This window comes from Papio anubis, chromosome 2 (genome assembly GCF_008728515.1).
Source record: "Papio anubis isolate 15944 chromosome 2, Panubis1.0, whole genome shotgun sequence".
Taxonomy (NCBI): domain Eukaryota; kingdom Metazoa; phylum Chordata; class Mammalia; order Primates; family Cercopithecidae; genus Papio; species Papio anubis.
This window is the reverse complement of record NC_044977.1, coordinates 54979706-55007400: the sequence shown is the minus strand read 5'-3', so window position 1 is coordinate 55007400 and position 27695 is coordinate 54979706. Positions and strand designations below refer to the sequence as shown.

The following is a 27695-nucleotide window of genomic DNA, read 5'->3' as shown; positions in this document are numbered from 1 at the left end:
CTGGCCTCAACTGCTCCACTGCCACACTGCAGCCAGAGAAGGACTCACCTTAGGCAGAGGTTGACACCTTAGGCAGAGGAGGGCAGTGTAGCGACCCCTAAGGAACCTGGACCCTTAATGACCCTGAAGAATTGCTAGATTGGCTAACCATGAAGGCCACCCTGTCCCAGGACTGCCAAGCCTGCAACCAACACATTTCCTTATTATGAATCCACTTTGAGCTGGAGGGCATTCTTACCTGCAGCCACAAGTATCCTCAGAAAGAGGTACTCAGAAAGAGGTACTCAGTTCTCCCTGACTGAATGCCATGGGTTAGTGGCCACGAGCTGAGAGCCACCAAGCATACCCCCTACAAACCTTACCACCCACACTGGTTCCTTTACCCCACCGTTACAGACATTCAAAGACTGGATGCTTTTTTTGAAAAACCACAGCAGTCACTTTATTCTTAAGTTTGCACTTTACAAAACCACAAGGGAGAAGTCCTTGAAGGGGAAACAGGGGCAGGGGGTTAGGGAGTGGGGGATGGTAAAGGGGGAAGAGGAAGACCAGGAAACGAAGTCCCCTCCAACCCCATCTTGGGGACCAAGCAGAGACTAGGCCTCAGGCCAGCCCAGCAGGGCTTCCTGTGTCCTGGCTGTACAGAGCTAGGCCAAAAGACCTCAGGGGAAGGGCCACGGTCCTCTAGAGACTGTCGCCATTTGAGGGACAGCCACAGGCCAATGCTTCCTGTGCCCAAAGAAGGAAGTGGGCCTCCCTTCCCCTCCCCAAGGCCAGATAATCAGCCTGAGGCAGGGGTGAGGGCTACCCATCCAGCAGCTTCAGGATGCTCTCGCGCTCCTTCAGAGTCTTCCAGGCCTGGTCCTTTTCTTTCTTGGTGGGAGTCCGCTTCTTCTGCCGGGCAGCCATGATCTTGCGAAAGGCGTCCATGACCTCGTTGTCAGCCATGCGCACCCGCTGCCTCAGCTCCTGCCGGCTCACCTCCTCCTTTGCCAGCCTGTGGGGACCAGCCAGCCAGGTGCCATGGTCAGCCCACCTCCAGAGAGCGGCCCCTTCCTCTTCAAGACTGAGCCTACCCACCAGCCCAAGCTGGCATGCTTGTGGATTGTGTCATACAGTCGTGACCAAAAAGCAGTTACTGACCTGCACTTATATGGCACTATTTTAAGCTCCTGAAAAAAATACTAACTCATGTTGATCATGGGGGAGGCTGTGCACATGTGGGGACACGGGGTATACGGGAATTCTCTGTACCTTTCTCTCAGTTTTGTTGTGAACTTAAAACTGCTCTAAAAGAATAAAGTCTTGGCTGCACATGGTGGTTCACATCTGCAGTCCCAGCACTTTGGGAGCCCAAGGCAGGAGGATCACTTGAGCCCAGGGGTTCGAGACCAGTCTGAGGAACATAGTGAGACTGTCTTTACAAAAAATCTAAAAAATTAGCTGGGTGTGGTGGTACACACCTGTAGTCCCAACTCCAAAGGGGCTGAGGATTGCTTAAGGCCAGGAGTTCAAGATTACAGTGAGCTATGATCATGCCACTGCACTCCAGTCTGGGCAACACAGCATGACTGTGTCTTAAAAAAAAAAAAAAAGGTCTTAAAAATATATACAGGCCGGGCGCGGTGGCTCAAGCCTGTAATCCCAGCACTTTGGGAGGCCGAGACGGGCGGATCACGAGGTCAGGAGATCGAGACCATCCTGGCTAACACGGTGAAACCCCGTCTCTACTAAAAAATACAAAAAAAAACTAGCCGGGCGCGGTGGCGGGCGCCTGTAGTCCCAGCTACTCAGGAGGCTGAGGCAGGAGAATGGCGTAAACCCGGGAGGCGGAGCTTGCAGTGAGCTGAGATCTGGCCACTGCACTCCAGCCTGGGCGGCAGAGCGAGACTCCGTCTCAAAAACAAAAAAATAAAAACATAAAACATAAAAAATAAAAATAAATAAAAATAAAAATATATACAGTAGGCTGGGTGAAGTAGCTCGTGCCTGTAATCCCAGCGCTTTGGGAGGTGGAGGCAGGAAGATTGCTTGAGGTCAGGAGTTTGAGACCAGTCTCCTCAACAGAGCAAGACCCTGTCTCTTAAAAAAAATATATATACACACACACACACACGCACCCACTCTCTCTTTCAGTTAATCCTAAAAACCCTGCAAAATATGTACTATTATTCCTATGTTACCCGTGAGGAAAATGAGGCTCAAAGATGATCCCAGGATCCCACAGTGAGTAAGTGGGAGATCTGGAGCAGGCTGGGGCTAAACTCTTATTTTTAAATACTGTTCTTTAACAGGTGTTCCAGTGCCAGCAGAAGGCCTGCTTACTTCAGCATCTACATTCCAGAGCCCCCTAAGGTCTAGGCAGCCTGAGGCTGACAGGAGGTGGGTGAAACACTAAATCAATCTCTCTGAATAGGATCTGATTTATACATTTCATTGATGGTGGAGCTGGAAAGTCACTTAGTGATTGAGTCCAGCCTGCCCGTTTTCCAGAAGAGGAAGCTGCTGCTCAGGTCAGGGAGTGCTTAAGGCCTTGCAGCTGCTCTGCAGCAGGGTAAGGGCTGTGCTCTGGTTTCCTGAGAGCTGCAAGCCATTTCTTCATTGCCCATTACTTCTTTTTTTTTTTTTTTTTTGAGACAGGTCTCACTCTGTCACCCCGGCTGGAGTACAGTGGCCTGATCAAGCTCACTGCAGCCTCCACCTCCCAGAATCAAGTGATCCTCCCACGTCAGCCTCCTGAGTAGCACTATAGGCATGTGCCACCATGCCTGGCTGATTTTAAATTTTTAGTAGAGATGGGGGTCTCACTACATTGCCCAGGCTAGTCTCGAACTCCTGAGCTCAAACAAGCCTCCCACCTCAGCTTCCCAAAGTGCTGGGATTATAGGCATGAGCCACCAGGCTCAGCTAAGGCCCATTACTTCTGTAACCGCACATGCCTGCTTTTCTCTCTCTTCCTCTCTCCCTCTCCTTCCCTCAGTGCCCCTTCCATCTGTGTTTTCTTCTTCTCACCTTTCAGAGAAAACGTGAACTATTACAGAAAGAGGCTTTGATTCAGCCATGGGCTCAAGTCTCAGCTTGGCTGTTTATTGAGTGTGTGACCTTCAGCAGAGCACTTCGCTTCGCTGGGCCTTTATTTCCTCATCTGGTAAACAAGGAAAACAGCACTTCCCTCCTGGGTTGTTGTCGACACTTGAGAGTGTACATAAAGCCCCTGACACACAGTAGGCACTCAGCATACATTAGTCACCCTTATCCTTAAATACCCTGGCAGCTTGTCAGCAACTACCTCTCCTTTTAATGGCACTCGTCTTTACTGATCATCTGCTAGTAATCTGCAAGTCTCTTGCTGTGCCTCTCTTGCTGGTCCCTAGCACAATGTCTAAGAGACAATAAGAATGGCCAAATGATTAGCTGGGCATGGTGGTGGCACATGCCTGTAATCCCAGCTACTCAGGAGGCTGAGGCAGAAGAATTGCCTGAACCTGGGAGGCGGAGGTTGCAGTGAGCCGAGATCGTGCCACTGCACCCACTGCCTGGGCAACAGAGTGAGGCATTGTCTCAACAACAACAAAAAAGGCCAAATGAATGTGTATGTCCTGTCCTGTCAGGGCTCTATGAAGTTAAGACACAGCACTTGCCTGTGAGAAGCAGAGACTTGTTTGGGTTGCTTCCCTATCTCTTTAACTAAAGGGTAGCTATTCCACAGTCTTCCTCCAGATGTCACCTATACCTTTGTTGTGATCAATGCAGAACAAGATGGATGGGAGTTGACATCAAATGAATGGTAGGCACTGTGATGGATTCCCAAAAGAACATGTCCTAAAACACTGGTCAATTTCTTGTGATAAGCAAATAAAAATCACAGATCTCTAACAAAATGTTAATAGTTAATTAGTCTAGGTGGAGAATATGCTGATGTTTATTGTATGATTCAGATTTTCTGCATGTATGAAATTTTTAATAAAAAAACTTTGGGGATAAAAAGAAAAGCAGCATGAAAAGACAAAAAAGAAATCACACAACAATGTGCATATGGGTAACACTACTAAACTGCACACTTAAAAATGGTTAAGAAGGGTAAATTTTTTTTTCTTTTCTTTTTTTTTGAGACGCAGTTTCACTTTTGTTGCCCAGGCTGGAGTGCAATGGTTCAGTCTTGGCTCACTGCAACCTCTGCCTCCCAGGTTCAAGCATTTCTCCTGCCTCAGCCTCCCATGGGGATACATTTTACATTATGCCTCTACCACAATTAAAAAATCAAACCAAATCAAATCAAATCAATCGATCAATCAGTCACAGGTGCCTGAGCCCCACTCTGTGGAATTAGAATTTGTTTGACACATACCCGGTGGACTGGCCACTGCTGTTTCGAGGCTCTCCAGGTGATTTAGAGACCGGCCAGGCTTGGAAAGCCTGTTGTAAAACCCCTGGAAGGTGACCAGCTGTGGCCACAGCCTCCAAGGCCACCCGCGGGACTATGCATCCTGCTCACACTCACCTCAGCAGGTCGTGCTTCTTGGTGCGGTTGTGGGCACTAAGTGCCTTCAGCTCCGCCTGCCGTTTGCGCAGCTCAGCAAGGACCTCATCCTCAGAGTCCTCTGCTGGGCGGTCCTCAGACTCCAAAAGGCCCTGGGCAATTAGCTCCTCCTTGATGCGGCTCTCCAGGGACTTAGTATGCGGCACACTGCAGGGGGAGGCAGGCCCCTGTCAGACTCAAGAGCCAGCTTGGAGGAGGGCCCACCTTGGAGGTTCCCAGGGCTTCCCAAGCTCAGTGAAAACCTACCTTTCCCTTTGGGCACCCCCTCTGTATCTATCCAGATACAAAGGGAAGGACAGACACATCTGGTCTGGTTTTTAAATACAAGCAACATATGTATCCACTATCCAAAAAATATGGAAAAACCTGTAATGCCAACGACCCAGAATCACTATTATTTTGTTATATGTTATTATATATATTCCAGATTTTGTTATATATTATTCCCAATCTTTTACTACATATTAGCCCAGGTTTTTTCCCCTATGTGCATGTATTTAAATGTATTTTAAGTAGGCCAGGCATGGTGGCTCATGCCTGTAATCCCAGCACTTTGGAAGGCCGAGGTGGGAGGATCACCTGAGGTCAGGAGTTCAAGACCAGCTTGGCCAACATGGTGAAACCCCGTCTCTACTAAAAATACAAAAATTAGCCTGTCATGGTGGCAGGCGCCTGTAATCCCAGCTACTTGGAGGCTGAGGCAGGAGAATTGCTTGAATCTGGGAGGCGGAGGTTGCAGTGAGCCAAGATTGCGCCATTGCACTCCAACCTAAACGACAAGAGTGAGGCTCTGTCTCAAAAAAAAGAAAAAGAAAAAGAAATACATTTTAAGTAAAAATAAGATTATAAAAATATGTATCTGTACTGGCCTACAACTAACATTTTCCCCACTTGGCACTCTATAATTTACATCTTTTCATGTCATTTACCTATATTTCTCTATACTTGCAGCTATATGATTAATAGTTGCAAGTTATTTCATCATATGGAGTTATGCCAATTTAGCCAACCACTCCCCTTCAGCAGGACATTTGGTTTATTTATGGTATGAACAGTTCTGTGCTGAACAACCCTGCACTCAGTCTGTGCATGCAGACACATTGGGCCAGCACTCACACTTGAGACTGCTATTGGGCTTCACCTAACTGTCCCCAGCCTCTTATTGATGAGGAACTCCCCAGGTTGAGATGGAGAGAAGCCAACAGAAGTGGGCGCCAGACTGTGGGTTGTGGATAGGACACCACTCACCTGAAGGGCTTATTCTGATTGCGAGGGGAGGTGCTTGCCCCGTCAGCCCCTGATTCTTTCCCAGACATGTCAGGAATAGGAGAATCCTCCATAGGGGAAATAATATTTTCCTAGAAGACCACAGAAATGGGTGGAAGGAAAAAGAGCTGTTCCACTTTCCTGCTCCTTTCTGACCTATACTGACAGTCTTCAAACACCAGAAATATCCTTTTATCTTTCCCATCCCACCTACTCTGGGAAGCCTTCCCATACGGATCCCAAATTGCTTTGATCATTCTAGAAATCCATTTTTGTACTGATATGAAGAAAAAGGAACAAAAGGAACACAGAAGAGAAATGATTAACACTCAATGATGGTAATGAACAGCCAAGGTTTGTGAAGTGCCTGCAACGCACCAGGCACTGTGCTAGGCCTGCTGTGGCAGAGGTGCTAGCTGTCCGAACGCCACTCTCCTTTCCTCCATGGCAGCTAGGCAATGCCTCTCCAGCTGCACTACATTTCCCAGGCTCCCTTGCAGGCAGGTATGGTCATGTGACAGATTCTCTCCAGGGGAAAGCGATCAGAAGAAATAAGAGCCACAGCTAGGCATGGCCCAAAAAGTTTCCTTCACACACTCCTCCTTGCTCTTATTCTGTGGGACTGGAGTGACAATTATGCCCAGAGTGACCTTGTGCAGACTGCAAGGCCACCATCAGCTGGGATTCCTGTTTGATGATATGCCCCTTCCTCTACCTTAGATAACCTGGAACACGTACCCAGACTGTTACATGAGAGAAACTATTGTGTTTGAGCCAGAAAAGAAAACTGAGTCTCAATGAGGTGAAAGAGTATGTGGGTATGTCTAAGGTCAACCAGCAGGTATAAAGACAGGGACCCCGAAGTAGGGGTTTGAATCCTGCTGTGTGAGACCTCAAGTGAACAGTTCCCTTTTCTGAGCCTCTAATCTTCTCATCTGTAACACAGGGTTAACCACTGTCCTGGCCTCCAGTGGGAGGATGTGTATAAAGCCCCTCCAACAGATGCTTAGCAAAAGTTAATTGTGGAGTAGAGGCTATCTTTGGGGGAAGTTGGAGAAAAACAGGGGCATGAGAGGGGCTTCTAGGATATAGTAATGTTTCATTTTGTAATCTCCAGGCTGCTAATACAAGCTCATTTGTGAAAACTGTACATTTATGATCTGTGCACTTTTCTATTAGGTTGGTGCAAAAGTTATGTATTATTCCCAATCTTTTGCTATGTGTTAGTCCAGGTTTTTACTTTTGCAGCAACCTAATTATTTTTGTACCAACCTAATAAATGTATGATATATTCCAATAAAAAATAAATATAACACATTAAAACACAAAGTAAATGTGGTTCCTGTTTTGGGTTAGGGTGCTCACCTCCACCAGGGCCTGCAGGAGGCGCTGCGTCAGGGCACCAAAGGGGCATCCATCTTCCGGCTGTTCATGCTGGGCCTCAGACTTCTTCAGCAGGGCATCCACATCTAAGTGGGCACAGGAAAGGAGGGCAGGTGGGCTGAAGTTCTGGAACTCAAGTCCTGACCTGGGGTTGGCAGGGAGGTGAGAGGCCTACCTTTAGTGTCCAGTTCAGTCAGTGGCCCCATGAGGCCTTTCTTCTTGTCAGCCACGGCTGCTGCCCGGGCCCCATCCTTCTGCTCCTCCAGCAGGTCCTCCTGGGCCCAACGCTGGGAGTAGTGCTTCCCCAGGGGTGGGATCTGTGGAAAAGATGGCACCCAACCCTGAGTGGGTAAGCACTGGCCAGCCATGCTTCCTTCATTCATTCATTCACTTATCTGTCTTATCTCTCTCTCAAGTCCCTAGTCCAAGGCCAAGCCCAGTGTCAGGTATAGGTAAGAAAGTATAAAGAAGATACCTCTACTTCACACTCTAGTAAAGGAGACAGGTCCAAAAAGGACTAAGACACACACACAGAAGCCAATCTGAAACAATTCCCAAGATAGAAGGTGCAGAATACTCTACATACACGGATTGTCTCAGGTCACATCAATTGCCTCTCGAGAGAATTAGGAGCCTTCAGGTCACGGGTGACAGGGAATTACCTTTTATATTGCTTGAATTAACTGCCGTCTGTATGAACTCTTTTTCAAATAAATTTTTAAAAAGTCAGGTAAGTGAAGTGAAAGAGACAGATCAAAGTGTTGTGGCAGCACAAAGGAGAGACTAACTTTCTGCTGGGGAATCTGAAAGGGTGCTTTGGTGGAGGTAACATGAGATCAGGGCCTTGGAGGGTGAGTCAAGTCTATCAGGGAGAGAAGAGGGAGAGAAGAGCTTGCCAGAGGGGCCCAGAGACCAGCAAGGAGGCTGTGGTGTCCTGGAATGAGGGCAAGGTACTTGGTGGGACTGGTCAACACAGCAATGAAGAGGGGTATGGCCGAGGAAAATGGAGAGGGGCACTGGAGCTGTGCCACCAAGGACTGGGATGCATGGACTTGATCCTGTAGATAACGGGATGAAGAGAGGCCTAGATGCAGTGCCATGTCATGAGCACATCTGATGACAGCTGACCTATGGGACTATTCTCCCTCAACATTTTTGTGTATTTTCTAAATATTCTTTAATGGAGCATGTTTTATTTATTTTCATCATTAAAACATACAGTTTCGTATCTTCTTCTTTTTTTTTTTTTTTTTTTTTTGTGAGATGGAATCTCGTTCTGTCACCCAGGCTGGAATACAGTGGCACGATCTTGGTTCATTGCAACCTATGACTCCCCGATTCAGGCGGTTTTCCTGGTTCAGTCTCCTGAGTAGCTGGGATTATGGGTGCACGCCACCATGCCTGGCTAATTTTTGTATTTTTAGTAGACACAGCGTTTCACCATGTTGGTCAGGCTGGTCTTGAACTCTTGACCTCAGGTGATCTGCCTGCCACAGCCTCCCAAAGTATTGGGATTACAGGTGTGAGCTGACTTTCTTTTTTTTTTTTTAAAGACGGAGTCTTGCTCTGTTGCCTAGGCTGGAGTGCAGTGGCGTGATCTCAGTTCACTGCAACTTCTGCCTCCCAGGTCCAAGAAAGTCTCCTGACTCAGCCTTCCAAGTAGCTGGGACTACAGGTGCACACCGCCATGCCTGGCTAATTTTTTGTATTTTAGTAGAGATAGGGTTTCACCATGTTGCCCAGGCTGGTCTCAAATTTCTGAGCTCAGGCCATCGGCCTGCCCCGGCGTCCCAAAGTGCTAGGATTGCAGGCATGAGCCACTGCACCTGGCCCAAGCTTTACATCTTAAAGAAAGAAGAAAGGTTCCTCCAGAGGCCTCAAAGCAGGAACAGAGTTAAGGGGCTGTTTGTATAGAAGCTGATGAAGGCTTGGACCAAAGCAAAGGGACAGAGATAAAGGAACACTTCACTTAAGCTTGAGGGCATGGTGACATCTGGCTCAGGTAGAGGGGAGGCAGCGCACAAAGAAAGCTGAGTTTGGACCTGGGTGTCTGGATACATTGATGGAGCAGATAGGAGGCTGCGCAGGATGGGGGAAGGAAGATGATGCATGGCTTTGGTAGCTTTAATTCTCAGCCACCTCTGAACTCTCTTGTTCTGCATCATGTCTATCAAGGCCCAGAGTTTCTACCTTGTAATGCTCAGCCTCATCTTCTGGGGGCTTCAGTAGCTCCTCAAGTGTGCGGACCTCCTCGCTGGTGATGTCAGCACAGTAGGGCTCCACTGAAGCCCAGAACCTGCAGGGAGAAGCAGATCCTCAGTGGGTACCCCTGCCCCACCAGCGCCTCCACCACCAGAACCTTGAGGCCCCCTTCTATGTTCTCTAGCCCAGAACCTGTTGGGGGCATCATTTTTGGGGATCCGTGGCACGTCGATAGGGTCATCAGTGAATTCATATTCCTGGATCTTGGGCTGAAGGTTTTTGGATTTGGGCCGTCCTGGGCCAGGGCCCGGCCCATGTCCCGCCTTCCCTTCCAGTTTCTGCTTCTTGGGCTTTCCATGTTTCGGGGGAGCTCCAAGTTCATGGTCTCGACCCAGCTTCAGGAATCGTCGGTCACCTTTTTTATCCTGCCAGTCGGTGAGGATCTGAAATGTACAGAAACTGTCACTGAGGGGGAGAAGGGAAAACAAAGAATATTTCTTTCCTCTAGTGAATAAATTAGGATCTAGAATCTAAGGAGTCTCCTGGGTCTTTCCCCATCCTCTTTTTACCTAGTAAACTCTTACTCATCCTTCAAAATTCAGCTCATTTTCTGTGCCTGGGCTCTTACGACTTTATTCATATACTTCTCATCATCTCATTCACTTGTTCATCTGTGCTTTTGATTCACTTCTTTATCACCCATGCCAGTCACATATTGTTAACAGAAGAGTCCTCCCAGCAAACCTTCGCTTCAATGTCACCACCACTGAGATGCCTTCTCTGAATCAGTTACCCAGGTTCTTAGATGCTAAAATACAACTTGAGTCATAACCTTCCTCAAGGAGCTTCCATGGATTCCCAGGGACAAGTTAATTCCATTCATCCTTTTAGGTCCAGCTGGCACCTCCTTCCTCTACAAGTCTCTGGCACTTCACACCTCCACCGTGCACCCAATCATGCTGTTTGGTCACACTGGAATGACCATCGCACCTTGTCTCTTCAACTAGACCATAAGCTACTGAAGACCAGAAAGCACACCTTAACCATCTCTATTTTGCAGGATACAGCATAGCGCCTGGCACACAAGGCTGAAGGCATCTTTATGCAGTGAATAAAGTAATCAGAGTAGTAAATAAATAACACCTGAAGTGCTTACTTAGCGTCTGGCACTGGGTTGAGTTTTTGCAAAAATTCTCTTTTAATCCTCACAAAAGCACTAAGGTAGGTCCTATTATTCACCCCACTTTGCAGATAGGGAAACTGATACTCAGAGAGATGAGAAAACTTTCTCAAAGTCATATAGCTAGGAAACAGCAATGCTAGCAAGTGCTTATGCCAGGATTCAAATCCAGGTCTCCCCATTCCAGTTCCCTAGGACTCCTAACCACAACATCACATCACCTGGTATGCACCTGACTTTCTCCCTTTCCTAGTTGGCAAGCTCCTTGACAGCCAAAACTGTCCTAATTACCTTTCTCTAATGACTAGCATAGAACCCAGAACATAATGGGGGATGGGTGGGGGGGATGCCAATAAAAGTGTACCGAATTAGAAATCTTGCAATTTAAGAGGATCATGCATATTCTTGTGTATTTTTTGTGTCATGCAAACCCAGTTTGGGTCTCTCTCCCTCTCCCCACAAACCCCTGTATCCCAGGTTTCAGTATATGGAGCTAACTCAATGACCCATCCCATAACTTGTTGCAGTCCATCTCTGGTGATGGCCCCTCTCTGGGGTATCACCTGGGTTTCGGCCTCAAGCACACGCAGGCGCCGGCTGGCAGAAGACAGCAGGGTCTCAAGCTCCAGCTGCAGGGTGTCCAGCTCCTCGATGCCGATGCCATCATCCTCGGATCGCGCCAGCACTGCCGTGTAGCGGGGACAGACCTTCAGGTGATCCACAGACTTGAAGTCATGGAACTGCAAGGGGCAGTCTTTCAACTCACTCATGGCCCAGGATATGGGGATCCTGTGGGGCTGGAGAGGACAGGGCCACTGATGGGAGACAAAGTGGTTTGAGAAAAGCCCAAGGGCTTCTTACCTCCAGGGACAGTCTCAAGCAAGCCAGGCTTCAGTCCCTTACTGACAAAATTGATGGCACAGTTCCTACTCACAGGGCACTTAACTGTGTACCAAGCTAGGCGCAAAGCACTTTATCAGCTTATCTCACTTAATTTCTCACTCAGCACCATGAACAAGGACCGTTGTGATCTCTTTACAGAGAAAGAAACTGAGACTCTGTAAGGGTGGGTATGTGCCTATGCTTCCAAGATGCAATTTGAACCCCGCTATATTGAGTCTGCACCCCTGATCACCATGCTATATTACTATGCATTGCCTTGCCTTTCTGATGCTCTTTCCTTCCCTTCTATTTCTCTTGGGTTCTGCTAAGACTTTGAGTTCCAAGCACCCCATTCTTACCATGTTCTCTGGGACTCTTGGCCTCTTTTCTTATCCTACTCCACCTTTCTCCCTTCTCTAGTCACTAATAGTGGTTTAGAACGTGGGCTGGTAAGCCAGACAGACCCGGGTTCAAGTCCAGGCTTTCCCATTCTCTACTTATGTGCCCCTGAACATGTTGTTTAACCTTTTTGAGTCTCAGTTTTTCCATCTGTAAAATGGGAACAAAAGAAGTCTCGGTCTGTTTCCCCATTAAAAGTCTGAATCTGAAAAATGGGGATAACAACGGTACCTACCTCCCTGGGATGTTCTGAGGATTAAGAGATGATTGATGCCCGTCAAGAGCCCAGTTCAGTGTCTGGCACAGAAATGGGACTAGTTAATGGCTGGCCCCGCCCGGGGGTCGCCCAAATGTCCCGCCTTCAGAGTCCTCGTTCTCTAGGGACACCCTAGCGCGACCCCCGCCCCCTCTACCTCCTCACTGCGGCCTCCTACGGCCCCAGGGCCGCGGGAGGGGGCGGGGAGTTCCGGTCGATGGGAGCAACCGCCCCGGAACTGGCTATGGGCGGGCCCCTTGCAGTTGACGCGGGGGCGGGGAGTCAGCGATGGCGAGCCTACTGAAGTTTGCCGGGGGTGGGGAGAAGGTGGGCCTCGAGCAAGCCCGCTAGAGGTGGGGTGCGGGTGGTTGGCCTCAGGCGCGCCCCAGGCATAGCCCGGGGCGGGAGGCGGGAGGCGGGGCTTGGCGGCGGAGATCTCGGCGCTGCAGTTAGCGCCACTGAGCTCCAGGAGCTGCGGGTAGGAGGGGCGAGAGAAAGGATGGGGGCACAGAACCGGAAGAAACGAAGGGCTCCTCCGCTTCAGCTTGTCCTAATTTGGTGCCCAATCTGAAGCTGGGCTGTACCATTGCATACCTGGGGGGAGGCTGTGGCAAAGGTAACAAGAAGGCCGAAGGCACAAAGGGGAGCTGCTCCCATTCCTGGAGAAGCTTAAGTAGTGACTCGAGTGCAAGAGTTTAAAGATACCGAGACAGCCCTAGGTGGAAAACTTCCGGAAGGGCCAACCGTTCGCAAGGGCTCCCTATCCCGCTCAGAGCATAGATGGTACCATCCGGAAGTCCGGGCGGAGACAGCGGCTGCGCTTCTCGCGAAAGGGCAGGCATCGCGGGGCTGGCCACTTCCGTACTTCCGCTTTCCGGCCCAGCCAGCGCCCGCGATGGTGAGAGAGCTGGGCCCCCGGCCAGGGACCCCCAGCTGTTCAGCCTCAGGGCAGTGGGTCGGTGGGAGATGTGGCTTTGCCGCAGGGGTGCGGGGCTGAGGGATGCCGGGGGGTTGTGGGGACACCATGAGGGTGGGAGAAAGAGGGCGGGGGCCCGAGGTGAGGAAGGGGCGAGTAGGGGTACTCCCTGGTTTGAAGCGGGCCTTGCGGCTTCGTGATCAGCCTTCCAAGCAGGTAGGGGCTTTTACTGAGCCCTGGAGGAAGCTGGAAGTGGGGCTTCCTAGGCTCTTTGGAGCGTTTCGAGGGTACGTAGTCGGCCTCTTAGCCCGTCGAAGGGCCGCTGAGGCATGTAGCGGGTCCATCTGCCTATCCACAGTAGAGCTTCACTAAATACGCCCTTTGTCTTCTGCCTTCCTGACCCTACAGTTGCTTAAGGCAGGCGGCCACACTTCCTTATCCCACTCTTGGTACCTCCAGCCCTGCTTCCACCCCACTGGAGGATCTCTCGTGTTGCTTCCATTCAGGCCCCTCCTGATCAGAACTGAACTGTGTCAGCCCTAGTGTTTGTTAGCTGTGATACTGCTCATCCCTCCCTTCCTGAAAGTCCTCCCTTTTTCATACATGTGGGTATTCTTGGGAGTTGTGACTTTGGATGACCACCTTCCTCATCGTCACACCTTCCCTGGTGATACCGATCTAGTCTGCTGGCTTCGATGACTTTCTTCACTCTGATGACTCCTAATCTGGCTTCTCAGCTTTGAGGTTTGCCTGGGTATCTTGAAGAGACCTTGAAATTACACCTCTAGTTCAAAACTCATCTTCCATTCTAAATTTGCTCTTCCTCCTGAGTTCCCTATCCTGGCAAACTTTGTGAACTCGTATCTCTGCTAGAAATCTGGATTGTTTTTTTCTAATGGAGCACATGCGTCTTGATTTTTAAAAATTTAAGTTTATTGAGGTATTGCATGAGACTACGTCTGTTTTATTCATGAAAGGACAGGCGTCACGGAGCCAGTCACCTTTTTTAGGTTTACTGTCTATAACTATTGCCAAAGGCCGGGCGCGGTGGCTCGCGCTTGTAATCCCAGCACTTTGGGAGGTCGAGGTGGGCGGATCACGAGGTCAGGCCATCCAGACCATCCTGGCTAACACGGTGAAACCCCTTCTCTACTAAAAATGCAGAAAATTAGCCGGGAGGGTGGTGGTGGACCCCTGTAGTCCCACCTTCTCGGGAGGCAGAGGCAGGGGCAGGAGAACGGCGTGAACCCAGGAGGCAGAGCTTGCGGTGAGCCGAGATCGTGCCACTGCACTCCAGCCTGTCGCTCCAGCGACAGAGCGAGACTCCATCTCAAAAAAAAAAGTGTTGACAAAAACTTGCTGGGTATGGTGGCATGCACCTGTAGTACCATCCGCTCAGGAGGCTTAGGCAGGAGGATCACTTGAGCCCAGAAGTTCGAGGCTGTAGTACCCTGTGATCACGCCTGTGAATAGCCACTGCACTGTAGCCTGGACAATATAGCAAGATCCTGTGTCTTAAAAAAAAAAAAATCAAGTTATGTAACCACTACTACAACCAAAATACAGAATATTTCCATCACCCCAAAAAATTCCCTCGAGCCCTTTTGTAATCACACCTTTCCTCCTTCCCACCCCTGACAACCACTGATTTTTTTAACCCCTATAGTTTTGCCTTTTTCAGATTGTCATGTAAATGGAATGCTTTAGTATGCAGGCTTTTAAGTGTACCTTCTTACCATAGTACATGTGAGAGTCAACCATGTTGTGTGTATCAATAGTTACTCTTTTTTATTGCTAAGTAGTATTTAATTGAATGACTGGACCACAGTTCGTTGGAAGTTGTTTTTTTCTTTTTTTTTTTAAAGACACAGTCTCTCCCTGTCGCCCAGGCTGGAGTGCAGTGGCCAGATCTCGGCTCACTGCAACCTCAGTCTCCTGGGTTCAAGCAGTTCTCCTGCCTCAGCCTTCCAAGTAGCTGAGATTACAGGCACCCGTCGTGGCTAATTTTTTTGTATTTTTAGTAGAGACAGGGTTTTGCCATGTTAGCCAGGCTGGTCTTGAACTCCTGACCTCAGGTGATCCACCCACCTCGGCCTCCCAAAGTGCTGGGATTACAGGCATAAGCCCCTGGGAAGTTGTTTTTCAGTTCCATTATCCACTCCATCTAATGTCAGTCCAACACTTGTGATACTCTTTGCTTGTGACACAGTCTGCTGTATGTCTCACTTCCCTCTCCAAATCATTCTTCACAGAGCTACCATGCAGCTGCAGTCATGAACTTCCTCCTCAGAAAGCCCCAGTAGTTCCTTACCCCCTTAAGAGAAAAGCTAAACTTGGTAGCCTGGCATTCAAGATTCCCCATGATCTGACCTCAGTCTACCACTGTAGCCTCATTTAGTGAATCTAAAATGCTTCTCATATACAGAAACATTGTACTCATTACTACTCTGGAACTCTTGCTGTCCTTTTGTGTTACTCTAACCTTAATTATTTCTTTTGCTCATTTATTCTACAGGAAATGAGTAAGACACTCTACATGTTACGTACTGAGCTAGGTTGGAGGCTATATAGCTGTGAGTAAAATAAATATGGTCTGTTGACCACGAGGTTTACAGCCTAATAAAGGAGAAATCACTTTACAAAGGCATGAAGGAGGCCAGGTGCAGTGGTTCACGCCTGTAATCCCAGCATTTTAGGAGGCCGAGATGGGCAGATCACTTGAGGTCACGAGATTGAAACCAGCCTGGACAACATGGCAAAACCCCGTCTCTACTAAAAATACAAAAGTTAGCCAGGCACGGTGCTGCACACTTGTAATCTCAGCTGTTTGCGTGACTGAGGCAGGTAAATCACTTGAACCTGGGAGGTGGAGGTTGCAGTGAGCCAAGATTGTACCACTGCACTCTAGCCTGGGCAACACAGTGAGACTCTGTCTCAAAAATAAAATAAAATAAAATAAAGGCCAGGCACATTGGCTCACGCCTGTAATCCCAACACTTTGGGAGGCTGAAGTGGGCGGACTGCCTGAGGTCAGGATTTGAAGACAACCATGGCTAACATGGTGAAACCCCATCTCTACTAAAAATACAAAAATTAGCCGGGCATGGTGGTGTGCACCTGTAATCCCAGCTACTCGCGAGGCTGAGGCAGGAGAAAGGCTTCAACCCAGGAGGCGGAGATTGCAGTGAGCAGAGATCGCGCCACTGCACTCCAGGCTGGGCAACAGAAGCGAGACTCTGTCTCAAAATAAATAAATAAATAAAAATTAAAAAGATATGAAAGACATTTTATTGTAAATTGTAATAAATGCTTTGTAGGCGGAAGTGAAGGCCTAAGAGGCTTTCCTTAATTAAGCTGAGATCTGGAGGACGACCTAGGCAAAGAAAGAGGAAAAAAGCCTACAAATAGATGGTCAAGCATTTGTAAAGCCCTGAGATGGGAAAGAATTTGGCTGATATAAGGACTGACCAGTACATCTAGAAGCTAATCCCTCTACTAAGAATGTCCTTATTCTAGTGTGGGGCTCACACCTGTAATCCCAGCACTTTGGGAGGCTGAGGCTGGTGGATCACAAGGTCAGGAGATCAGGACCACCCTGGCTAACATGTGAAACCCTGTCTCTACTAAAAATACAAAAATTAGCCAGCCGTGGTGGTGGGCGCCTGTAGTCCCAGCTACTTGGGAGGCTGAGGCAGGAGAATGGCATGAACCCAGGAGGCAGAGCTTGCAGTGAGCCGAGATCGTGCCACTGCAGTCCAGCCTGGGTGACAGAGCAAGAGTCTGTCCCAAAAAAAAAAAAAAAAAAGAATGTCCTTACTCTACTTTTTCTCATTATAAAATCCTTCTAATCCCATTTCACTTTCAAAACCAGTTTCTTCTGCAAATATAGATTACTTGTAAATCTAAATATTTCAACGTTTTATCTTTATATCATAGTTATTTTCTGTATATCTGCTATCCAGTTGAGCTGTTTGAGGGTAGAGACAGTGTTAATCATCTTTGAATTCCCAGTTAGCTCAGTGCCTGGCAAACAGTATATACATTTGTTGGCCTAATAGATTGAAGACAATCATGCATTCACTGGTATGTCTCTAGATCACTTTCTCAGCCTCAGCACTTTTGATATTTGAGACTCGATAATTCTTTGTAGTGCATTGTAGTATGTTTATTGGATATCTGTCCACTCAGTGCCTGCAGTTCGCCTCCCCGCCAAGTCATGACAGTTGAAAATGTCTCAGCATTCCTCTGGTGTGACCCCAGGTTAAAAAAGAAAGAAAGGAAATGTCTCGACATTGCCAAATGTACCCTGGGAGGCAAAATTGCCTCCTGTTGAAAACCATGACTCTGCACCTTGGAAGGCGTCTCGAAGGCCTAGTTTGTTCTGTTCACAGTGGTGTCTTCAGAGCCTTGCACCCTCAGTGCTACCTGGCTTCATGGGAGCTGGAATAGGGGATCAGTGGGTTTGGCATGGCAGATTTTGATCTTCCCTTCCCTTTGTGTTATTTCCTATAGACTGCCACTCTCCGCCCCTACCTGAGTGCCGTGCGGGCCACATTGCAGGCTGCCCTCTGCCTGGAGAACTTCTCCTCCCAGGTTGTGGAACGACACAACAAGCCGGAAGTGGAAGTCAGGTAGGGAAGGACAAGTCAAGGTGGGGATGAGGGGTGTGGCACGCAGAGATGGCTGCTGTCAAGAAGGTGCCGTGAACTTATGTCCCAGAGTAGTCAGGACAGCTGCAGTTGACATTTTGTCTTGCTGCCAGCTGAATGGTGATTCCCAATTTGGAGTTAAGAAAATAGGGTCAGTGGGTTGGCAGGACAGAACCCAGGGGAAAAGACAAGATTGCTTGACACAAGGTATGACTTCTCAGAGCAGGGCTGTTGATGAAGTCTTTCCTGTGGCATTGTTGAAAACACTGGTAGTTTAAGGAATAGTCAGATAATCTAGTTATCTGAGATGCCATCTCCATACTTTTCTAATGTAATGATCAGGGATTTTTTTGTACCTACCAGTCTAGACACTCTGACACCCTAATCCAAATACTCCACATTTTGAATGATTTTCTCTTATCTAGTTTCCATTTCATAAATATCTTTTTCCCCTTTAAAATTTAATCTGGTGCAATGACTGGTGCAAGCCATTGCCTGGTGCAATGGTTCACCCCTTTAATCTGAGCACTTGAGGAGGCTGAAGTGGGCAGATCGCTTGAGTCTAGGAGTTCAAGACCAGCCTGGACAACATGGCAAGACTCCATCTCTACCAAAAAAATATGCAAAAATAGTTGGGCTTGGTGCCACATGCCTGTAGTCCCAGCTTCTTGGGAGGCTGAGGCGGGAGGATCTCTTGAGCCTGGGAGGTAGAGGTTGCAGTGAGCCAACATCGTGACAGTGCACTCCAGCCTGGGTGAGACCCTGTCTCAAAAAATAAGTAAAAGAGGCTGGGCACGGTGGCTTATGCCTGTAATCCCAGCACTTTGGGAGGCTGAGGCAGGCAAATCACGAAGTCAAAAGATCGAGAGCATCCTGGCCAACATGGTGAAACCCTGTCTCTACTAAAAATACAAAAATTAGCTGGGCATGGTAGTGCGCGCCTGTAATCCCAGCTACTCAGGAGGCTGAGGCAGGAGAATTGCTCGAACCCGGGAGGCAGAGTTTGCAGCGAGCAGAGATCGTGCCACTGCACTCCAGCCTGGCGACAGAGCAAGACTTCGTCTCAAAAAAAAGTAAATAAAATTCAATCTGGTACGTACATAACTGAGATAATCTGGGTTATCACATTAATGGTATGATTTAATTTTGAATTTTAAAAATAACTGATGTTAGGATATGCCCTGTTATACTGCTTAATGCACATGATTTCCAGTGGGCCTTTGAAAATGATTAACAGTTTAGAGACACCACACCACAATTAATTACTATTACAGATCTCTAGGTATTCAGAGGCATTACCTTGGAACCTGAACCCATAGGGGTCTCAGAGGCAAATGAATCATTTCTGGATTGATAATTAAAGGAAGCCAAACTGTGTTCAATTTTAGCCTTTCCTTACCTCCAAGACAGGTGTTCTCTCTACATTCCTAAATGGTATATTGGTTTGCCCGTGTAGGTTGAGTATCTCTTATCCAAAATGCTTGGGACCAGAAGTATTTCAGATTGTGGAATATTTGCAGATAGTTAACCAGTTGAGCATCCCTAATCCCAAATCCAAAATGCTCTAGTGAGCGTCTCCTTTGAGCATCTTGTCAGCACTCAGAAACTTTCAGATTTTTTTTTTTTTTTTTTTTTTTTGAGACAGAGTCTCATTCTGTTGCCCAGGCTGGAGTCCAGTGGTGTGATCTTGGCTCACTGCAACTGCCACCTCCTGAGTTCGAGCAATTCTCATGCCTCAGCCTCCTGAGTATCTGGAATTACAGGAATGCGCCACCATGCCCAGCTAATTTTTATATTTTTAGTAGAAATGTGATATCACCATGTTGGCCACGCTGGTCTCGAACTCCTGACCTCAAGTGATCCACCTGCCTCAGCCTCTCAGAGTGCTGGGATTACAGGCATGAGCCACCACGCCCAGCCAGTTTCAGATTTTGGATTTCGGATTTGCAGATTGGGGATGTTCAACTTGTCGTTACTAAAATAGCTGTTTTTTGTAAAGCTCCTACTCTGTACCAGGCACGCTATTAGACATTTGACCCTTTTTGATCTCTCTCAGTCCTCGCCAGTGAATTAGGAATCAGAGTCATTTTACAGATGAGAAAATTGAGATTCCAACAGGGTAACTTGCCCAAGGAAAGTAACAGAGGAGGCTGGATTTCAAAACCTTTTCGCCCTGACTTCAGAGCCTGTGCTCTTTCTGCTGAAGAACACACTCACTGGCCCCCATCTTGGAGCACCCCTGCTTGTGAGTCTTCTATTCCTTGGACTCTGTGGTCTCATAGTGATTCCAGGACCTGCCATGGGATCACTCTGACTATTCTGTCCCTCTGTAGTATAGAGGACTCTGTCACATTGTGTTTTCAGGAGTAGCAAAGAGCTCCTGTTACAACCTGTGACCATCAGCAGGAATGAGAAGGAAAAGGTTCTGATTGAGGGCTCCATCAACTCTGTCCGGGTCAGCATCGCTGTGAAACAGGTGAGTTCACCATGGAGGAGGCCCAGCGTAAGGAGCTCTCTTTCAGTCCAGGGGTCCCCATCTGAGAGATCAGTGACCCAGATTCTAGATTCAGAGTGCAGGAAACCTAGCCTCTGCTTCCTTTTTTTTTTGAGACGGATTCTTAACTCTTGTCGCCAAGGCTGAAGTGCAGTGGCATGATCTCGGCTGACTGCAACCTCTGCCTCCCAGGTTCAAGCAGTTCTCCTGTCTCAGCCTCCCGAGTAGCTGGGATTACAGGCACCTGGCACCACGTCCAGTTAATTTTTGTATTTTTAGTAGAGACGGTGTTTCACCATGTTTGCCAGAATGGTCTCCATCTCCGGACCCAGGTGATCAGCCCGCCTCAACCTCCCAAAGTACTGAGATTACAGGCATGAGCCACCATGCCTGGCCAGTAGAAGGCAACTCTAAACTTTCAACAGGATGAAAACAAAACAATATTGTTAAATGCAGACTACGTAATGTTTTCTACAGAAAGTTCTAACCCTGGGGCCTGCTTTCCTTGTTAAAATGGGAGGTTAACAAGTGTTGGGAGATGTTAAGGGCATACTAGCAACCAGCAGCAATAATTTTCCTTTAGAAATGTTGAGAGTTCGGGGCCAGGCACAGTGGCTCATGCCTGTAATCCCAGCATTTTGCGAGACCAAGGCGGGTGGATCACTTGATGTCAGGAGTTCAAGACCAGCCTGGCCAACATGGTAAAACCCTGTCTCTATTAAAAATACAAAAATTAGCCAGGCGTGGTGGCATGCGCCTGTAGTCCCAACTACACGGGAGGCTAAGGCAGGAGAATTGCTTGAACCCGGGGGGCGGAGATTACAGTGAGCCGAGATCGCGCGACTGCATTCCAGCCTGGGCGACAGAGTGAGACTCCATCTCAAAAAAAAATAAAAATAAAAAGTAGCCAGGCGTGGTGGTGGGCACCTGTAGTCCTAGCTACTGGGGAGGCTGAGGCAGGGGAATGGCGTGAACCTGGGAGGTGGAGCTTACAGTGAGCGTAGATCACGCCACTGCAGTCCAGTCTGGGCGACAGAGCAAGACTCCGTCTCAAAAAAAAAAAAAAAAAAGGAAATGTTGAGAGTTCAGAAGGGAGAAACTTCAGAAATGTTCAGTGTTATTAAAGCAGAGATCACCTAAGGTTATTTCTGATAGCCCAGGTGGTGCTACAAAACACCCTGGGAAATGTAACACTAGTGAAATGAGAATGGGAAGGGCAGCTTGGAGTACAGTTGTAGACTCTGAAAGAAGCCATAGAAGACTATAAGAATTACCTCTCTGGAATGGGTCCTCATTAACAGATGGCCCAAGGTAGACCCTTGTTTCAGCTGGCAGCCAGGTCCCCCACTTCATTGATCCTTCCGAGTACCAAACCTCACTGTCTCCTGGGAGCCTTGGAGAACTTGGAGTCAGAAGACCAGGCTACAAGGTGTTTTTGGCCTTGGGTGTCAGCTTTAGAGAAACGTTTCTCTCTTGCACTCCGCAGGCCGATGAGATCGAGAAGATTTTATGCCACAAGTTCATGCGCTTCATGATGATGCGAGCAGAGAACTTCTTTATCCTTCGAAGGAAGCCTGTGGAGGTGAGACCGTGTGACCCATGAGTTTGCGATACCCAGGACCCTGGGTATCGCAATGGCCTGGGATTGTTTCTAGAACCAGGATCAGTGCTTCTCCAGCTGTTTGGCACCCACTGCCTGAATTGACAGTTGGCCTTCATCTCAGAGTGGGAGCAAAGAGACGATTAGAAACTTAGGAAAAGTTGGGTCTACCTCAGCCATAGAAAAGGTGAAAAAGGTCCGGGTGTGGTGACTCACGCCTGTAATCCTAGCACTTTGGGAGACCGAGGTGGGTGGATCACGAGGTCAGGAGTTCAAGACCAGCCTGGCCAACATGGTGAAACCCGTCTCTACTAAAAATATAAAAATTAGCTGGGCGTTGTGGTGGGCACCTGTAATCCCAGCTACTCAGGAGGCTGAGGCAGAGAACTAACTGCTTAAACCTAGGAGACGGAGGTTGCAGTGAGCCGAGATCGTGCCACTGCACTGCAGCCTGGGCAACAGAGCAAGACTCCGTCTCAGAAAAAAAAAAAAAAAAAAGGCAGAAAAGGTAAGACATATTGCTTATTCCCAGAGCCTATAGTCTAGCATCAGAAAGAGCTCAGTGAATTAGAAATCCTTTCTAAGCTCTGCCAACTGAATCATAGTCTCTCTCTCTCTCTCTCTTTTTTTTTTTTTTTTTTTTGAGATGGAGATTTGCTTTCTTGTTACCAGGCGCTGGAAGCCAGTGGCACAATCTCCTCACTGCAGCCTCCACTACCTCAGGTCAGCGAGAGTCTCCTGCCTCAGCCTCCTGGCTGGGATTACAACATCTTGCTCACACACCTGGCTAATTTTGTATTTTTAAATGGGGAACAAGGCTGTGTGGCCAGGCTGGTCTCGAGACTCCTGACCTCAGGTGATCCATATAGCCCGGCCTCCCAAAGTGACTCATAGTCTCTTTTTTTTTTTTTTGAGGGGGCGGGTCACCAGTCATCGCCCAGGCTGGAGTGCAGTGGCACAATCTCAGCTCACTGCAAGCTCCCACCTTCCAGGTTCATGCCATCCCTCCTGCCTCAGCCTCCCCAGAAGTATGGGACTACAGGTGCCTGCCACCATGCCCGGCTTATTTTTTGTTTTGTTTTTGTTTTTGAGACGGGATGCCGGCTCTGCCGCCAAGCTGAAGTGGTCGCCCAGCTCACGCAAGCTCTGCCTCCCGGGTTCATGCATTCTCACCTGCCTCAGCCTCGAGTAGCTGGGACTTCTGAAGCTCCCGCCGCCCGGCTATTTTGTATTTTTAGTAAGTGAGGGGTTTCACCGTGTCAGCCAGGATGATCTTGATCTCCTGACCTCATGATCCACCTGCCTCAGCTAGGTTTACAGGCGTGAGCCACCGCGCCCAGCCTCTTTTTTCTTTCTTTTTTTTTGAGACAGAGTCTCGCTGTGTCGCACAGGCTGGAATGCAGTGGTAGCGATCTTGGCTCGCAAGCTCAGCCTCCTGGGTTCATGCCGGTCTCCTGCCTCCAGCCTCGGTAGCTGGGACTGAAACACCACCACACCTGGCTAATTTTTGTATTTTTAGTAGAGACAGGGTTTCACTGTGTTAGCCAGGATGGTCTTGATCTCCTGACCTCGTGATCCACCCACCTCGGCCTCCCAAAGTGCTGGGATTACAGGCATAAACCACCGCACCCGGCCCACCAAATCAGTCTTTTAAAGCCACAGTTAACATTGGGTCAGTTGTTGCCTGAATTTTTACTTGAATCTTCTCCACAGCCTCCTTGCCAGGTCAACTTAAAATATCCCCAGTGACTGAGCAACTACCACACAGCAGCATGTGCCATCATCAGACACGTCAGGCGTGTTGGCCAAGTTCTTCCTCATCCTGAGCCAAATTTTCTCTCCTGGTCCTAGATCTAACCTCTGGGGCCACTTGGAATAAATAAAATTGCTCTTCCTCCCACAGCCCTCCAGCAGAAAAAGACCTTAATCCCACCCATCTTCCACATCATCTCTTCTCTGAACTAAATGTTCCCTGTTGTTTGATTAGATTCTTCTGTAACAAGACTTCAAGTCCCTTGACTCATTCTCAATGCAGAGTTCTTTGTGCCACAGATAGTCTTCCAGAGATGTCTGATACACACAGAATTCTCAACTGGGTTCAGTTGCTTGGATCCAACCTAGACACCCTCCGCCAGAGCAGCTGGGCTGCTGACTGGAAGGGTGTGTAGCTTGGGAGAAGATCACAGCCAGTGGGAACCATGTGGATGAGTGGAGGACGTGACCAGCTTAGTTCCCCTGGGGTGCTAATTCTCTCCTGTTCCTTCTCTTCCTCCTCCCTACTGTCTTCTTCCCTAGGGATATGATATCAGCTTTCTGATCACCAACTTCCACACAGAGCAGATGTACAAACACAAGTTGGTGGACTTTGTGATCCACTTCATGGAGGAGATTGACAAGGAGATCAGTGAGATGAAGCTGTCAGTCAATGCCCGTGCCCGCATTGTGGCTGAGGAGTTCCTTAAGAATGTGAGTAGGGGCCTTTCAGCTTTCCTTCCAGAGGCCAAAGGATCTGGGGGTCATGTTGAGAACTTAGCATCTGGTGGGAAAGGGGTCCAAGCAGTGTGTTTATATCTTCTGAGCTCTCTAGGACCCCTGGGCACAGCAGGTCAGTCAGGTGCTTTGGAGCCAGAGGACCCCAAGTTCATCTCTGAGAGCTACAAGGCGTTTTCTATATTTGGGTGTCTGGGATGTCTCCTAGTCCCTCATAGGAACTTGGACACTCATTTCTACATCTCAAGATGTTCACAAAGGCCTTACCTCTATCTTATTCAAACCCCAAGCGAGGCAAGTGAAGTCTGCATGTGAATTTTCTAGGAATATAGGACAGTTAATCATGTTATAATTCCACTTCTCAAATAGACTTCAGTACTTCCCTTCAGCATGTTTCTCAGGCTTAGTCATGATTCCTTCAACCTGTTTTCTATCACTTGCATGATATCAGTCCTCCAGATTCCTCTTACATTGTTTATGCCTTTCTAATTGAAAGCACGTAGTCATCTGAAGAGGTAGAATTGTTTACATTGATGAACTGATGACATAGTTCTTAGTTGTTTAGATATTCAGAACATGCCTTCTTTTTTTTTCTCCTTTTTCCAAACAATCTTCGGTTTGTTGATATGTTCCACCCAGAGTGGCTGTGATCTCTAGATGGTAGACTTAGTGTGTACTCCCACTAGTAAGTACACACCCAGTCCAGAAGGAGCTCAGATTCCTAAAAATGGAAATTATACCCGCTTCCCTTGGGATTTAATTATACTGAGGGTGGCCAGTATACAGAGTAGCCATAGTGTGTGCACAGGTCAGCATGGTTGTTCAGCTCACTCAGCTGTGGAGGCAGACCACCTGTGTGTGAATCCAGGCTCCACCACCTACTCAGGCATGTCACTGAACTTTCAACTAAGCCTCAGTTTCCTCAGCTGTGAAATGAAGGTCTGGTAATTAATACTTATCTTTCAGAGTGGTTGAGCATTAAGTGAGACCATGTGTGTAAAACATAGCACCTGGTACATAGTAAGCTTTCCATGTATTGCAGCACTGAAGTTTTATGACCAGGATACTAGGAACCCTCTAGATTGAACTGGAAGAGGAAAATAGCTCTTGTTCCAATATTGGCTCACTCATTTCAACAATCGTTTACTTATTTATGATAATTACATCACACAGAATTAGACACCTAAAAAAGTATGTTCACATATCCCGTTTATTACTCAAAACAATCTTTGAGTCAGCTATTATCGCCATTTTAGAGATTAATAAACTGGGGCTCTAGAAGCAAAAGCACCTGTCCAAGGTCCCTCAGCCAGTAAGGACGAACCAGAATGTGGAGCTGGGTTTTCAGACTCAGAGGTCTAAGATAGTACCATAACCTTTGTCGGGGTCACACATTCAGGTGCATCCAGAGGTTGGGTAGCCGTGGAGTGGGCAGGATGAGGAGCTGCTAAGCACATGCCTCATCTGCAGGGGCTGGCTCCCACACACCTCCAGGCCATTGAGCCCCCAATTTTTTTTTTTTTTTTTTTTTGAAATGGAGTCTCGCTCTGTCGCCCAGGCTGGAGTGTGGCTCACTGCAAGCTCCGCCTCCTGGGTTCATGCCATTCTCATTCCTCAGCCTCTCAAGTAGCTGGGACTACAGGCGCCCGCCACCACGGCCAGCTAATGTTTTTGGTACTTTCAGTAGAGATGGGGTTTCACCGTGTGAGCCAGGATGGTCTCAATATCCTGACCTCATGATCCACCCACTTGGGCCTCCCAAAGTGCTAGGATTACAGGCGTGAGCCACCGCGCCTGGCCAACTAATTCATATTCTTTTAAACACCATGTGGGCCATACAGTGCTCATCTTTGGGCTGGTTTCAGGCATGGACCATTGGTTCACAACCTTTGGTCTCTAAAATGTCCAGGGCTGTCCTAGGCAGCATGGGGGTCCCTTGAGGGCAGAAAACATTTCAAGGGCCTGTCTTGGTTGGAGGATCATCCAGAGCTTGACACAAAAGTACCAGAACCTGGGTCCTTCTCCACTTGGCCCTCTGAGTCCCCAAGCCCCTTGCATGAGAGCCCCCATGCCTAAAGAAAGCAACCCCAGTTCACCAGGCAGGACGCTGACAGGGCTTTCTAGCAGCCTCCATGCCAGGGCACAGGGGAGCTGTGGATAAGCTCCATGGCTGTTAATTTTTCTGCCTCATCTAGTGTTAGGCTTAGGGCTGGTGCCCATAGGTCACTTCTGAAAGCTGGCTGAATTAGAGCATGACCACAAGGTGTCCTGGGACCCAACTCTGCCCATCAGAGATATGAGCACAGTGGCAGCTCAGGTTCATGCACCTCCTTAGAGCAGTCCTACCAGGATGCAATAATAACCACCATGCACTGCCTCTTGGTTCTCTTGACAGTTTTAAACTATCTGGCTGGATCTTGTGGCCTTCTCCCTCAGACTACCCATGTCTCCACGAAGGCGTCCTGGAGTCACTCCCCAGAGCAGCGGCGGCAGCGGCGGCAGGGAGCTGGGTTGGGGTGGGCATTTGATGCGGGAGGTGGGTGATGTGCTTGCTAGCTGGGCAAGAAAGCAGCTGTGGACCTGCCCCAAGGCCACACATGCCTGGTCAGGCTGGCTTCTGATGTTCAGTGCCCTGGGCCGGGACAGATTTTTTTTAACGTCTTGAAACTTAAACTCTGTGCTTGTAGGATACTGTAACCTTTTTGTCTTTTTTTTTTTTTAAAACCTCCACCTCCAGTGACTGTGACTGGTCCCAGTGATTGTACCTTATTGGTTGCTGTGGGTCTGGGCGGGCCTGGAGCCAGAAGGCGACTTTATTTTTTCTCTCCTATGCCACCCCAGGTGGGGAGGGAGGGAGGTTTCAGACTCCAGTTTCTCTCCCTTACCCTTTTATTCCCAAGCCTCCTTGGCCCCAATATAAGTGGTGGGAACCCTCTGCCAGCTTCCTGAGTTCTGCCTGAAGATGGCCCCCCAGCACTGGTTGGGGACAAGGGCCAAATTGGTGACCACCAGTCATGCCTAGGACCTGGGGCCCAAAAGCCAGGCAACCCCTGACTACAGGGGCCACTGGGTACCCTCCTAGTTGAGAGGGGCCGCTGTTTCGCCTTGTCCGTCAGTGCCAGTGCCTGTGCCAGAGGTTGCGAGGTGAGTCCTCCAGAGCTTCCCAGCCGGGCCCTCCTCCTGCCTGTTCTGGCTTGTCTGCTCCCACGCTAGCTGTCCCTTTTCTGATTCTGGTGGATCCTCCCTCCCCTAATTAAAGTCTCTTTTTGCCCCTTTGGGGCTGCATGAGGTCTTTGCTGTCTGTGTGTATGAAAGGAGGGGAGGTGGGGCTTCTTTTCCCTGAGACTAGATGGCTGGTAATTGTGCCTGGAGCTCCCCACTGGGTGCAATCTCATGATTGGTCCCGCCATTATTCCTACCAGGGGCCCCAACCCAGAG

At 48.6% G+C, this 27695-nt stretch overlaps 3 protein-coding genes and 1 long non-coding RNA gene across 15 annotated transcripts in view; 2 read left to right on the top strand and 2 right to left on the bottom strand.

Moving 5' to 3' along the window:
* Positions 1 to 7150, top strand: part of OGG1 (8-oxoguanine DNA glycosylase) — a 39023-nt gene extending 31873 nt beyond the window's left edge. The window contains exons 4-5 of one of the 4 annotated variants that reach the window (XM_021934217.2): positions 2295 to 2382; positions 6069 to 7150. In XM_021934217.2, the coding sequence (XP_021789909.2) occupies positions 2295 to 2382; positions 6069 to 6087 (107 nt within the window). In that variant the 3' untranslated portion in view covers positions 6088 to 7150. Of the gene's footprint in view, positions 1 to 2294; positions 2383 to 3019; positions 4152 to 6068 lie in introns of those variants that run through there. The other 3 variants (XM_009200256.4, XM_009200257.4, XM_009200253.4) reach the window with 3 other exon arrangements.
* On the bottom strand, positions 413 to 12893 carry TADA3 (transcriptional adaptor 3). 4 transcript variants are annotated; one of them, XM_017955261.3, is made up of 10 exons: positions 12266 to 12534; positions 12088 to 12149; positions 11135 to 11386; positions 9584 to 9834; positions 9380 to 9485; positions 7365 to 7506; positions 7172 to 7275; positions 5789 to 5898; positions 4502 to 4687; positions 413 to 997 (listed from the first exon to the last, which is right to left on the bottom strand). In XM_017955261.3, exons 3-10 carry the CDS (start codon positions 11339 to 11341, stop codon positions 805 to 807), a joined length of 1299 nt encoding a protein of 432 aa, XP_017810750.1. In that variant the 5' UTR covers positions 11342 to 11386; positions 12088 to 12149; positions 12266 to 12534; the 3' UTR covers positions 413 to 804. The 4 variants fall into 4 exon arrangements, with proteins under 4 accessions (XP_017810750.1, XP_009198524.1, XP_017810747.1 ...); XM_009200260.4 differs by having other exon boundaries at positions 11135 to 11368; XM_017955258.1 differs by having other exon boundaries at positions 11135 to 11368; positions 12088 to 12893.
* ARPC4 (actin related protein 2/3 complex subunit 4) lies at positions 12376 to 27549 on the top strand. 6 transcript variants are annotated; one of them, XM_031661584.1, is made up of 7 exons: positions 12964 to 13006; positions 17537 to 17655; positions 19730 to 19918; positions 20038 to 20149; positions 21654 to 21749; positions 24063 to 24233; positions 26653 to 27547. In XM_031661584.1, exons 5-7 carry the CDS (start codon positions 21690 to 21692, stop codon positions 26656 to 26658), a joined length of 237 nt encoding a protein of 78 aa, XP_031517444.1. In that variant the 5' UTR covers positions 12964 to 13006; positions 17537 to 17655; positions 19730 to 19918; positions 20038 to 20149; positions 21654 to 21689; the 3' UTR covers positions 26659 to 27547.
* On the bottom strand, positions 21766 to 24010 carry LOC116273745. Its single transcript, XR_004182116.1, has 2 exons — positions 23352 to 24010; positions 21766 to 21938 (listed from the first exon to the last, which is right to left on the bottom strand). It is a non-coding gene; the product is annotated as an uncharacterized LOC116273745 (long non-coding RNA).
* Positions 27550 to 27695: the final 146 nt, after the last annotated feature.

What these genes read in the sequence shown, in the direction of transcription:
- TADA3 (XM_017955258.1), bottom strand. Translation starts at nt 11,341, where the DNA reads ATGAGTGAGTTGAAAGACTGCCCCTTGCAGTTCCATGACTTCAAGTCT. An exon ending in AAAAATGATGCCCCCAACAG is followed by an intron (nt 9,486 to 9,583) that starts GTTCTGGGCTAG and finishes TTCTCCCTGCAG; the next exon opens with GTTCTGGGCTTCAGTGGAGC. An exon ending in GACTGAACTGGACACTAAAG is followed by an intron (nt 7,276 to 7,364) that starts GTAGGCCTCTCA and finishes GTGCCCACTTAG; the next exon opens with ATGTGGATGCCCTGCTGAAG.
- ARPC4 (XM_031661565.1), top strand. Translation starts at nt 12,889, where the DNA reads ATGGTACCATCCGGAAGTCCGGGCGGAGACAGCGGCTGCGCTTCTCGC. An exon ending in CCCAGCTGTTCAGCCTCAGG is followed by an intron (nt 13,057 to 17,536) that starts GCAGTGGGTCGG and finishes TATTTCCTATAG; the next exon opens with ACTGCCACTCTCCGCCCCTA. An exon ending in TCAGCATCGCTGTGAAACAG is followed by an intron (nt 20,150 to 21,653) that starts GTGAGTTCACCA and finishes TGCACTCCGCAG; the next exon opens with GCCGATGAGATCGAGAAGAT.